General features: G+C 38.9%; 1 protein-coding gene across 8 annotated transcripts in view; it reads left to right on the forward strand.

The window, feature by feature from the left end:
• DLG2 (discs large MAGUK scaffold protein 2) overlaps nucleotides 1–14,152 on the forward strand; it is an 802,852-nt gene that overhangs the window by 45,950 nt on the left and 742,750 nt on the right. For 7 of the 8 annotated variants that reach the window (XM_061202775.1, XM_061202776.1, XM_061202777.1 and 4 more), the window contains exon 2: nucleotides 10,531–10,584. The exons of the other annotated variant lie outside the window; for it this stretch is intronic. In XM_061202775.1, the coding sequence (XP_061058758.1) occupies nucleotides 10,531–10,584 (54 nt within the window). The remainder of the gene's footprint in view (nucleotides 1–10,530; nucleotides 10,585–14,152) is intronic. 8 annotated transcript variants of the gene reach the window in all.

The following is a 14,152-nucleotide window of genomic DNA, read 5'->3' on the forward strand; positions in this document are numbered from 1 at the left end:
GAAATCAGATCCTTGATGAGACATAGACTCTTAGAGGTCATCCATTTCACTCTTTATTTCTCAAATATACAAATAAATTGGGAGGCTCAGTGAATTGCCTTTTCACCGTGAGTTACTGAATGTGATGGGTCTAAAACTAAGATCTCCTGATTCCCAGTCAACCATCTTTATGCCAGTGACATAATCCCTTGGCTGGATTGTGGTTATTGCCAGGGAGATAGAGTACCCGATTTTTGATAGCCATGGACCTACCTGAGATGTCAGGTTGACTCCATTATAAATAACTTGAAACATGTTTATATTAAAAAATAGATGGTTATGGAGTAAAATCTTTTTAAAACTACACAATTTTTTTAAAGATACAACATGAAATGTCAAATAAATGTCCAGTTTGGGGTAGATCTTTTGGGATATATCTTCACGCTCATCTGAGAAGTTTAAGAAATTCTGAGGATGCCATTTTACTTTTTTCACAATCTTTGAGTCCTTAGCTTTTTCACCAGATCTCAGGCTTCCTCTCACCTCTCCAACTTCTGAAATGTACAGCGGGGTAGTAAATTAGAGCACGGAACATTTCCTTGCTCCACACAGGGTGGTGATACCACAGAAATATGGATTTGGAGTCAAAAAGAGTGAGCCTTGGCTCCACTAATTTTTAGTCTAGTGACTTTGGGCAAGTTTTGTTACAGGTTCATGCCTCACTCTCCTTATCTGTATAATGAGCATAATTATAGCATGCAACTCATAGGCTTGTAATGAGAAGTAGAAAAGAATGAGTGTAAAGGAACAGCATATGGTAGACATTGAAGACTCCTTCTGTTTATAACTTTCCCTAACTTACATGCCATGGTTCCGAGTAGCATGGTCTGTCGTGCCTGTCAGCCCCAGGTGCTCAGATCAATAGCTCCAGGCAGTGTGATACAACAGCTTGTCACCAGAGGGCAGCGTGCAATTACCCCTTTCTACCCATTTCACCTAATCTGTTGCCTCACAGGTTTCTCATGAATCTTATCTCTTGTTGCTGTGGTTCTAGTTCCAAAGGTCTAAAAACTCATTAACAAACATCTTTTGAGTGTATTGTATGCCGAGCACTGTTAGGAGTGTTGGTGGAAGTGGCTGGTGAAGAAATGAAGTAGGATGAGGGCCCTGCCCTCACAATGACTACAGTTTCATCAAGGAGGTACAAATGTCATACATGAACCACTTAGCCATCAACACGTGTAAGAACAGAAAGAAACGTTCATTAAGAATGGCAGAACTTGGTGCTTTCAAGTAATTTCTTTTCCTTTGTAATTTAATGTGAACTGAAGCAGTACAAATAATGAATGTTTTAACATTTGAGAGGGGCAGGATGGACAGATTGAGGCCTGCAGTGAGGATTGAGGAAGCTTTCATGGAGAGTCCGGGGCTTTAGATTGTCCTTGCAGGATGGAGGGAGTTTGGTTAGGAAGATAAGAGAGGGGACCATGGTTGGTTCAGGATGTGGGAGAAGGAAGAAATGTAAACAGTGACCTTATAGTAGGCGTCTGCTTGGAGTAGTGAGAGTCCTGGCCTGATGGAAGTAAAGGAGATGAGAGAAGGAAACTAAACAGCAATCATTGATGGATCACCCACTGTGTGCGAGGCCCTGATCCAGGTACCACAGAAGAAACAGGCCCCGCCTCAGCCTGATGAACCGGCTTTGAGCAAGATTTGACAGCTTGCTCAGAATTCTGGTACCCTAAATCTGGAAAATACAACTGTACTGCTAAGATTATAGCTCTTTGGTGGCTTTGCAAAATGGAGCAGATGGTATCCACATGGCTCTTTCCAGGAATAGCACCACGTGGAGTGAAACAGTGAATTAAGTAGGTATGGTGATTGTGGCATGGGGCACATTGACTAAACCACATCTGAGACTTGAGCTAATGACTCCATTCTTCGTGCGAACTTCAGAGAGCATTGGCACAAATGAAGCAGTTAGATCTGTAAATGCTCAGTGTGAATCAGTGGGACTTGTGGCATCATGGACTAATAATGGGAAAAAGCAAGGGGCTTACAGTCAGAAGACCTAGGTTTGAATCTCAGCGTTGCTTTTCTCTAGATGTCTGACTTTGGGAAATACACTGAATCACTCTGGGGTTCTGTTTTACTTACCGATAGACAAGGGAAAGTTCCACCGGTCCCTCTGGGGTTCTGTGAAGAGCAGATAAGAAAGCAGAGGCGAAGAGCTTAGCATATTTCCTGACACACAGCGGGTATTGGTCAATGAATGTTAGTTCCCTTTCCTCTGCCTGTGGGAATGAAATGATCTAATGTGTGTGGACACACTTTATAAATTATGAAGCGTGATATAGGTGGCCAATCTAATATAATTAACTATTTGAGTTTGAGTGATGATCTACAGACCTAGTTTTGGTGAGTCTTTTATTTTAGCCTTTTACACTAACTGCAAAGAGGTATGTGGAGAGGGTGTAGGATGGAGGTCTGAAGAGTCTTCATAACTAACAGCTCAAGCAATTTATATCTGTTTCTCCAAGTGGGATTGATTCTAGAGAAAACTTATAAAGTAAGGAAAACTCTGTTTAGTTCTGGGTCTTTACTTTCTCATTCTCCAGGCTGCCCCATCTTTTCTGTACTAGGGATAAAGAGGTGCCCAACTCAGCCTAACTGAGGCCTTTAGGATATCATTCATATTTTGCAAAATATTACAGTACCTTGTATTTTAAGGGAGGATCAAACAGACATGTTATCACTTTAATCCAAAGGGAAGAAATACTAATGGTGTATTTTCAAAGATCAGTGAAAGAACTTGTGTTGACTGAAACAGACTTCTGGATACGTATCAAATTTTAATAGGGAACAGAAGCAAATATTTTGTATTTAAGTGTTACCCACTTTGGAACTAGGCTGATAGGTTTGACTCCTGACCTTGCTGTTACCAGCTGGATGACCTTGAACAAACTGCTTAACATCTCTGTGCCTCAGTTTTCTGTAGAGTGAGGATTTTTTTTTTATTATTATTATTATTAAGAGAGGTCAGGCAAGCAGAGATGAATCGAGTTCAAGCCAAACATAAATCTGACATTATTTCTTCCCATTTTCCGAGCCAGTCTGGTGGTAAGCTAGGTAGGTAATGATCCCTGCATTTTATTAAGTGCTAGGGAGAGGAACCAGGGTATTAGCTTCCTCCAAAGTTGTTCCCTTGAGACATCCTGCCATGGCCATTAACCTGCAGTTATGCCTTGGCTAGCCAAGCCTTGGGCGCTCACATTGCTCACTCACCCACTCACCTGTTATTGCCTCAGTGTCCTCACCTGTGAGGGTGGTTGCCCTATGTCACTGCAGGGTAAGGGCAAACCAGGTGACAGGCCAGAACCACTTGGTGCTACTCTTGGTGATGACTCAGATCAAATTGCACCCAACTGGCTGGTCTTGCGGAGAGGGAATATGAAAAGGGAGAGAAAATCCAGGAAAGCAAAAAATAACCACAGTAATAAATAATATAACCTTATATCTATAGAGCGCCTCTCTTTCTCACTTCACGTGCATTATTTCCCTAGCTAACTTCTTGAGAAATAGGTTAACTGCAAAATAGCATTGTCCCATTTTTTAAGTGGGGTTTTGAAAGAGATTAAGGGACCTAGAAACCCTCTGAGAATTGGGAATTGAATCTGAGTCAGTACGGTGAGAAATTTCTCTTCAGACTGGCAAAGAGAAACTAGCAACTTTCGGGGCAGAAAATAACTGCATTTTTTGGCCTTAACTGGAAAAACTCAGGAGAGGGAATCAGGAGATGTTGGTGGTTACCAGCATGGGTTCTGGGGCTGGAAAGGCCTGGGTTTGACACCTGGTTGTGGTACCTCTTAGATTTGTGACCTTAGGCAAGTGATTTAGCCACTTTGAGCCTCCCCTTCTTTCTTTTTTCCTTTCTTCTTTTTTTAAATGAGAATGATAATGTTTTCCTTAGAACATCTTGGGAAGTAAATGCATCGATGTATCTTAAGTATTTATCACAACCCTGGAACATAATATTCATTCAATAAATGCTTAATATTTTATTATTGTTATTCTTGTTGCTATTGTCCTGTCTTCTGTTTTGATACTAAATAATTGTGAGCTCTGGGGCATGCCTCTTCCTTTCTCTGTCTCCATTTCATATTTGTAAAATGAAAGGTAGAATTAAATGATTCTTAAGGCCTCAGCTTCAAGTTTTATGATTCTAGGGTAGATTTGTTCTTCCTGTTTTGTTTCCTCCTCTCTCATATAACCATCAATATGTCTTTAATCAGTCATTTACCAAAGAGTTTCTCTGGAGCTTACTCAAAGAAATCCTGATTGAGTCAGCCTGCGTGTGCCTGTGCTTAGCCTTCTCCCAAGTCATGGCAACTTCAGGCTTGTTCATACAATGCATTAGGGCCAGAGGGAGGAGGGGCGGGTTTTGGAACCATCCTGGATCAAGGTGGATGTCTAATCTGGCTTTCAGCTGGCCTCTGAGTTGTTGGTGAACAGTCAAAATTAGAATCTAAAGAGTTCTGGTAAAGTGTGATTCCATTCTGAAAGGCAGTAGAGCATGGTTGTCAAGAGCATGGCCTCGGGGTTGGGGGGAGGATAAATTAGGAGTCTGGGATTAGCAGATACACACTACTATATATAAAATAGATAAACAACAAGCACCTACTGTATAGCACAGGGAACTCTATTCATTATCTTGTAATAACCTATAATGGAAAAGAATCTGAAAAAAATACATAAAAATGAATACATATATGTATGTGTAACTAAATCACTTTGCTGTATACCTAAAACTAACACAACATTGTAAATTAACTATACTTCAATTTAAAATATGGTCAAAAATAAATAAATAAAATAAAATTATATAGCTTAAAAAAAAAAAAAGAGCATGGACTCAGAGCCAGACTGTCAGATTGTTTGGGTTTGAAGACAATCTATTTACCAGATGTCTGACTTCGGGAAAGTTACCTAACCTCTATTTTCTCACCTGTAAATTGAGAATAACAGTGTCTCATTAGGTTATGTGAGGATTAAATAAGTTAATTGATATAAATAAGTGCCGTATGAGTATTTGCCTTTATTATTATCCATCCCAGTGTTAACATAGCAGGAGATCTGTGTGCGGTGGGTCATGGTACCATGAGATTCTAGGTAGTCATGATGCTCAGCCAGTGATGATGATCAACCAGGCAACTACAGATCCTTCAAGTAGGTAAATCCTGGTATCTCCTTCAAGTAAGAGTAGGACCCTGCCGACAACTAGGGATGTGTGGCTCCACCCAACAGACTGTGGGAAAGAAGAAGGAAGAAAGGGTTTCGGTCCAGAAGAGAACTACAGGCAGTAAATTGAGGCAGAAGTCCCCCCAACCACATCACATTTTTTAATTTCCAGAATGGGCCAACATGATGGAGGATTAGGGAGAAAACCTAATAAAAATAACGTTGTCCTGAGTTCAGTCTTTAGCATACCAATTCAGTACTTAACGGGAGATATCTCATTTCAGACCTGATTGGGTATGTGGGTAGTAACCCCCATGTTCTACTTCCCTGGTTAGGATCGGGACATGGTCTGATTGGGGCTCACCCTGATGACAGCCCTCTGTGGGAATTGTGAAGCTAAAAGACTGTTAATATGGTATCTTGTAGCAGCCAATCTAAACCAGCTAATATTTATCTTGAGGTTCTGGGATCTCCACCTCTCTCAGTGAAATCATATGCACACACAAATGGACTCATTTTAAAACTTTCAGTGAGTTCCATTTTGTTTTAAGTTGTCATGCCACACTGTAGATAGAGCCTGTGTTACTTCTTGCATAGTCAGGAGCCTTGTCCTTTAAGAAGATAAGCCAAAGATTCTAGGCCCCCAAAACAGCTCACAAGTTATTTTTGCCATATTTACCTCCTGTTTAATTTGGCCTACTGTCAACTACCTGCCTTCTACTTGCATGTTCCAGGTCAGTTGAAATCCCTGCACAATTCCTAGCCCCATCAATGTTACTATTCAGTTCGTGCTATATCTGGGTCACTTGGCTGTGTGGGTTTCTCTTCTTCTCTACTTCGCTTCTTAAAAGTTTAGGTATAGGCCTGGATTCAGTCTTTTGACCCTCCCACTAGTTAGCCTGTACTTGTCGGACCTACGCCTCGCAGAGTATGTTCTTTGACTGACTGGCTGCTCTACCACCCCTGCCAATACCTTTGCTTGAAGAGTCTTCCTCTGGCTTGGTGACCACCTGCCCATTTATGTCAGAGCTATTTCACAGATCTGGCGCTTAACAAATATCACATCAGTTGGAATTAATGAACTTCTTTGAAAATTTGCATTCACTATATAAGATTCTTTATTAGTTACATTCTCCTAGTGGCAAGCAACAGAAGTTTAGTTTCTCTTTTACTATCATAAACAAAGTTATTGATGTAATATTTGGGTATCCCATGGAACCCAAGGACAGGAAGGTGGCAGGAATTTATGAATAACTTGATCTAATAATTTAAATTGTATCAGGATTTTCTCTGCTTGCATCTGGCTTCTCTATGATTAGCTTTATTCTTCCCTCTTGCTATAAGCTAGTTTTTTTTCCACATGGAAGAGAATGTAATATAAGAGGCAAACCATTTATATCTTATAGTTGGGTCATGCAAGAGAGATGAATTTTCTTAAGCCTTTATATTTACATGAAGACAAGCCTTTAAGCTTCTGGTTTAAAGGAGAATTTTTGGGGTTTTTTTTTGTATTTGGTACTGAAATCTCTTTCCAGTTAATGGAAATAAGCATATTGAAGGGGGATGCTGGAATCTGCTAAGTCATCCATTTGATTTAGGGGTTCAGTTAAAGAGAATATCCAATATGGAGAGAGAAGGTGTGTATGGCAAGGCAGTGTGAAGTGTGGAGATGAAGCTTAGAGGGAATTATCAAAGTAACTGGGGAACTGGTTTTCAGACTCAGAAACCACACTTGATCAAACTAGGCATGGACTCACACGATCTCAAAAGAGAGAAAAGAAACAGGAGTCAGGCTGAGCCAAGAGAAAATCTGAAGTTAACAGCTGGAGAGAAAAGCACATTCATGGGCCATACCTAGAATTCTACTGCACTCTGTGCTACTACAACTTGGGGCTTTTATTCTCTGCTATTATGTGCCATTGAGCACCTAAAAGATTCCAGGAAGCTTCTGGGGAAATGGTCTGGGGAGGGCTGTGGGGGTCCCGGAGCAGAGCAATGGGGAATCTTCAGAAAGTCTGATGTAGTGGGATATTGTGTTATTCAGAATAGCCCACCCTGGCATCTCCTCGGCACTCACATCAGGGAGTTGCCAATGTCAGATGTATGTGATGTATGTTTGTTCACACAATCCACACACATTTGTTCATGCATTTTTAGTGACTTCTCTAGATGTAGGAATTAACTGTGCTTCTGGATCTTTTTAACACCAAGAAGGAGCAATGAATTTTCCACATTACATAGATTGTATTTCAGTGCATAAATGCATAAATGCCTTTACCTCCTGCATTTATGAAATAATTATTATTTCAAAAAACTGGATAATTAAGTGTTGGTGCCTGGTTAAAGAAAGGAGGTGATAGTGGATATTGGAAAAGTCATCACAGTTTTGTTGGTAACATAAGATATTTTGGGGTTATCTCAGAAATGCTCTCCAAAGCTTTCAGTGAGATATTACTTTCCTTTGTACTATACTTTATAGCTACATTTAGTCAGTAATCCTAAGTATTTCCTGAGCTCCTTCTGTGTACCCAGGTGCTGTGAAAAAAATCTAAGAACGTATACAATCCTTGTCATTGAGAGAGTCTCATTGGAAAGACCAAATTTACATACATGAAATGGAAAATAGCAATAGAAACATACAAAAGTGATAAATGGCATTGTATAGGAACTGGGCCTATGCATAAAATTTATTTCCAGACTACATTAATGCAATTTATAAGAAGGAAAACAAGAGTAAGATGAGTTGAAAGTCCCAAATCAAATCAATGCGTATTTATTGATCAAAGTGTAGTAGATAATAAGGGGAAATACAAGTATTGCATATGATACTCAGAAAGTTTGAAGTCTAGTCAAGGGGACAAGACACACATCTTTTGGGAGTCCTGGGAACCAATTAGAAAGCACAGAAGAAACATCATCAAAACTAAAAAACAAACAACAACAACAAAAACCATTAAGGAATTAACAGGTTGCTTTTAACATCTAATATGCAAGATCCTGTGGCATCTCTTACCTTCAGGGTGGTCTTTGCTTTGCCTGGGTCTTATTTGCTGCTCTTGCTAGAGATCTCAAATCACTGCAGGACTCTTGTGATGGAGACTCCTGGATAATGGAATCATAGAACAACTCAGTGTAGAAAAAATGGATCAGAAAGGCTGGTGTGAAATCTCAGCTGTCATTTTCTCTGAGCCTCAGTTTTCTCATCTATAACATAGGGATAGTGACAATCATGCCTCATCAGTATGGTTTTGTGGAGATTAAATTAAGATATATATATGTATATATTCTTATAAATGGACAAGTAATATGTGTGTAATAAATGGTAATTTTCATGATCTAATCAGTTCTCTTTAGTGCAGCTGGGCCACTAACCTAGCATTGAGATCTCTGGGGCATAAACAATTCACAAACCATCCAATGATATTTTATCCTTATGATAGTCCATCTTTAGGGGCTTTAACTAATGATAGTATTTAACATTGATTCTGAAATTTATGTTTACAAAGCACATTCAAATATATCACCTCATTTATTCTTCAGACAACCTTTTTAGAAGGTGATTATTTCTATTTCTATTCTACAGAGAAGGAAAATGAGGCAAAGAGAGTTAGTGGGCTTGCCCCCAGATCAAATTACCAAGAAGTTGCTGAGTCCCCAAATCATATAATCAGGAAGTTGGTAAACCAAACTTGAGCCCAGGTCTTCTGATTCCAAACCTCATGTTCTTCTCCCTATACTACAGGCCTCTTAACAAACACTGTTTTTTGGTGAGGTCCAGTGGAAACTGTCTTTCTCCAGAGCTCCTATTTATCCACAAGGTACTTGATATTAGGAGTTAACAAGTAAACCATGAATATTTAGTTGACCCACTATGCAGATATGTAGAACAGGGTCGTGTTTTCACTGACCAGTGATTTTAGTTAAAACATGGAATTTTGTTCTGTAAAATCTGCTGGATTGCCATTTGTTTTGCCATTAGATTAAGATTCCATAGGCACAGATTGACATTAAAAAGCTGTTAACTCTATTAACTCCAGAGGGCATAGCTAATGAAATGTCCCCAAAGTTGAGTACTTGCGCAAACTACCGTGTCGTATAGGACAGCTCTCGATTAATCATGATGAGGCTATTTCCTCTATCTAAATGAAATCTGAAGTTTGGGAAGGAGATTAAAGATCCTTCGGGGGATGAAGGAAAAGTTGCTGTGAATATTCTAGAAACAGAAAATAAAGATAGAGCTACTTAATATTCATGAAGTCAGATTGGTTGATGCAAATAGATTGCAATCTCTTATTTTCTAATGACTTGGCTTGTAACACTCCTGTATCAGTTTTACATAGATTCCTATTCAACTTTAAATGGAATGGCTGTATTCTGTACAAATTTTTTTAAAGAAACTTTAGCATATCTAATATGATTTTCTGCCACCTTTGACTAATTTTTAATTTTCTAAGGGTATCTAAAGTATATCGTCAAAGGTGCATAAATGACAAAGAAAAGGTATGACACAGCATGAAAAATAGGTAAATATATGTAAGATGTCAATAAGTGAACCCTTCTATTTTGCTTTGTATACAACATACTCTCAAAAGCCAGTTTAAAGAAAAGAGTTAGATTGTTTTAGGTTTAATTTTGCTTCCATGAGAGAGAAATCAAAATTCTTTAGCACAGCCATCTCATAAAGAAATTTTTAGGGCTTCCCTGGTGGCGCAGTGGTTGAGAGTCTGCCTGCTAATGCAGGGGACACAGGTTCGAGCCCCGGTCTGGGAAGATCCCACATGCCGCGGAGCAACTGGGCCTGTGAGCCACAATTACTGAGCCTGCGCGTCTGGAGCCTGTGCTCCGCAACAAGAGAGGCCGCGATAGTGAGAGGCCTGCGCACCGCGATGAAGAGTGGTCCCCGCTTGCCGCAACTAGAGAAAGCCCTAGCACAGAAACGAAGATCCAACATAGCAATCAATCAATCAATCAATCAATCAATAAATCTTTAAAAAAAAAAAAAGAAATTTTTAACTCCTCGCCAAATTTATTAGAAGTCCTTGCCTCTTACACTGCACAAGTCCTCACTTCCTCACCTTTGAGTTCTGTTGCTTACTTCATTTCATTATGTGGTCAATGTAGCAAACAAATATTTGAAGGGAAGAGGGTGAAGGGAACTTTGAGCCACTTCATTTATCCCCCCACATCACCTGACATAGTGCCTATACAGGTTCTCAAGAAATACTGTTGAGCTCTTGGTTAAATAAGTTAACAGATCCTATCTCAGAATAGACGACTTGTTATTTAAAACTTTTTTCTATTTCTCTTTTTTAGGCCAGCCCTGCTCCTATAATTGTCAACACAGATACTTTGGACACGATTCCTTATGTAAGTAACATTTTTATTAAGACTATCTTTAAAAACTGATAGAACTCAATCAGCTGAATTTAAAATTTTGTACATATTCCGTTTTACCCAATCCAGATAATCTCATGAAATGATGTGTAGCATGAGTTTTGTGAGTTTTCTTTTGATATTTGCTAACTCACAGCTTAGGCATGCTGACATTTTCCTCTTTGATTCATTGTTTTGTAAAGCACAAGGGCCTATCATGAGAAGAAAAAACCACAGCCAATTGTGATCAAATAATGTTAGTTTCTTAAGTGGTTCCCTGAAAAGAGATTGAACAAACTTCTCTGGGTTTCTTAATAAAGGAATACTCAAATCAATTTATATGATAGAGTCTAGAACATAATAAGTGATCAATAAATATTTGATGGATTTTGCTAGGCTTATAACAAGAATTGGAACAAAATTTTGGGAGGGTGAATTCTATCTATATATAATAAGATGTATGGTTTTATAAAAGCATGGGGCATGAGATAAAAGGCACAGGCAGATCAGTAAAGCCCAAAATTCTGTATCTGAAATATAACCACTATGATGGCCAAAATTCTTGACGACAGTCTGGCTGGGGAGGGGTGATTGGAGAGTGGTGCTGGGCCACAGTGGTATGAGTGGTTGACTTTATGGAGGTCCATAAAGTCGTAAAGCTTTGTGAGTCGCCCTAGCTGATGGATAGAGGGGAGTGATTTAGGAAGATGGGACACAGATGCATGCAGACAGAAGGTTTGAAGCAAAGAGAAGGGCAGCAGGCATAATGCACAAGAACAAACAGATCCCTGGTCTTTGATTAAATGAGTACAAAGTGCTTGGTAAGTATTGGCTATTCTCAGTCTTAGACCCCAACCTCAAATGCCTACAAGGACCAAGCGAGTCGCAGAAATAGATAGAGCAGGAGGCATGGGGAGAGTGGGGAATAGAGAGCACGTGATCTTCCAAAGTGGGAGCAGCTGCCACTTGGCTCCAGTGGGTGGGTACCAAAGGGAAATGGGATCAAGAGTTGCCAGATCATTCAGTTTCTCAAGAGAAATCAGAAATTCGGATTTTTATACAATTTTACAGGCAACTAATTCTCAAAAGTTCAAACACTCTGTGCCAAAGTGTGTCTAGTCTAAAGTCTTCCCTTTGTGAGATACCTGCCTCAGAGGAACTGGAGGTCCTGAGCAGGTTCTGCAAGCCGGGACTTGGCCACAGGGGAGCAGAATGCCAGAACTGGAGTGCAAGTTGGGACTTGATTACAGGGACAAGTGATTAAAACTGGGACGCAGGGTCAGGACAAGAATAACAGCGAGCTTGACTTAATGCTGAATCACCTGAACTACTGAACTAGGGCTTCTTAAATCTTTCTGAACAAGAGTCATTTAGGGTCAGACTGGAAATGGGGTTAAGCTTACCGGTAGGAATCAAGTGGCCCCAGCTGTGGAAAGTAAACGACTCTGTTGGAAGGAAACAAAGCAAATGTTAAAGACACATAGTATTCCCTATTCTATCTCTCACTCTTCCTACCCTCCTTTGTTTTTCAAACACTTATATTGGGATTATTGTATGCCTGACGCTGCTTTAAGCACTTATCAAATATTAACTCATTTAATCCTCGTAACAACCCTATGAGACAGGTACTATTGATTTCTCCATTTTACGGATGAGGAAACTGAGTCATAAAGAAGTTAAATAACTTTCTCAAAATTGCACAGTAAGAGGCAGAGCCAAGAATGAATCTAGGTATCCTGGCTGTAGAGTTTGAGATCTTACTTAACTCTGATCTTTCTGCTGCTTGTGTTTCCTCCTTCACTCCCTCCTTTTCTGCCTCTCAGCTTGAGAATAAAGTTTTGTTACTTACTCCTCAACAATGTGTAGCTTTGGGTGGATGACAAGTTGTCACAGAAGCTTCAATACCCTTGAGGCAGGGATCCATATATATATTAAGGGATTCTATGTCTTTAATATAGTGAATCTCTTTACTATATCCATTGGCATCATCTAAAGCAGATGAGCAGTGCTTTGAAGTAGACATGGAGCACAGAGACTTGACCGTGTTAAGTAGGACTGCTTTCTTGTGATAGACCTATATTTATTCAAAGCCTTCTATTAGGGTTCTCATGACTAACTTCCAGATGCCCTCATGTACAAATAATTTATGAATAAGAATCTAAGGATTTTGAATAGACATGCTTGATTGGTAGCCCAACTGATTAGCTAGTAAAATCAACCACGTATAACAAATTAATCAAATTGCTCTCATTCTCCTAAATATCAATTTTGTATCTGATTTTGAGTTCTTCAGAGGGATTTTTAAAAATTATCTTCAACTTTTTTGTACTTAATGCAAACCCTCTTTGAGCTTCCTTAAGAGTAGGATCTTTAGAGACATTTGCTAAGTATGATGAAACTGTCCCAATTCTCATGGCAGTGTGTTGTTGATCTATTCATTTACTCCTTCTGGACCTAAATTGATATATAAGATAGGAATTATAATATCTACCTCAGAGGTGATAGTGAGGATCTAATAAGGTTATGTATATGAAATCATGCTTCATTAACTTCCGGTTAATGGGGGTTTATTTATTTATTATTTAATTCAATAAATACTTATGCAGTAACATGTGCTAGACCCTGAGAGAATATTAAATATTAATATATCTTCCCCCATGTATAAGAAACATAACTATATTATGTATTGCAAAATGGCAGATTTAGCACACAAGCATTAATGTAGATGAATGTGCTTTGTGTCTGGACATAGGCCTAACCGTCCCTTTTGTTCCTGACTCACTGGGTGACCTCGAACAAATCACTGTTCCTTTTGCAGTCTATTTTCTCATTCCCTGGTGTTCTATACTTTGTTTTCCTCTTTTGTGTCAAATGTTCTAGTTGTTCACATAATTTCAGCTCTATTTAATGAAAAAACAATTTCAGAGTTCCCCAGAGCATTTCAGTCATATTGCATAAGAACATTTCCTTCCTTAAAATATTACCTAAATGACAAATTTTAACTTATATATTAAAGTCCTCCCCAAAAATAATTTCATTACAAGTAAATGTATTAATTTTGCCAAAGAGCAAATTTGGTTTTAGAAATATATGGTCCTCTGTGAAGGCATCTGGTCCTGGGCTTTTGTTTGTTGGAAGATTTTTAATCACAGTTTCAATTTCAGTGCTTGTGATTGGTCTATCTATCTTGGAGAATGCTCCATGAGCACTTGAGAAGAAAGTGTATTCTGTTGTTTTTGGATGGAATGTCCTATAAATATCAATCAAGTCCATCTTGTTTAATGTATCATTTAAAGCTTGTGTTTCCTTATTTATTTTTATTTTGGATGATCTGTCCATTGGTGAAAGTGGGGTGTTAAATTCCCCTACTATGATTGTGTTACTGTTGATTTCCCCTTTTATGGCTGTTAGTATTTGCCTTATGTATTGAGGTGCTCCTATGTTGGGTGCATAAATATTTACAATTGTTATATCTTCTTCTTGGATTGATCCTTTGATCATTATGTAGTGTCCTTCTTTGTCTCTTGTCATAGTATTTGTTTTAAAAACCTTTACAGACAAG

Source organism: Eubalaena glacialis, chromosome 10 (assembly GCF_028564815.1).
Source record: "Eubalaena glacialis isolate mEubGla1 chromosome 10, mEubGla1.1.hap2.+ XY, whole genome shotgun sequence".
Lineage (NCBI taxonomy): Eukaryota > Metazoa > Chordata > Mammalia > Artiodactyla > Balaenidae > Eubalaena > Eubalaena glacialis.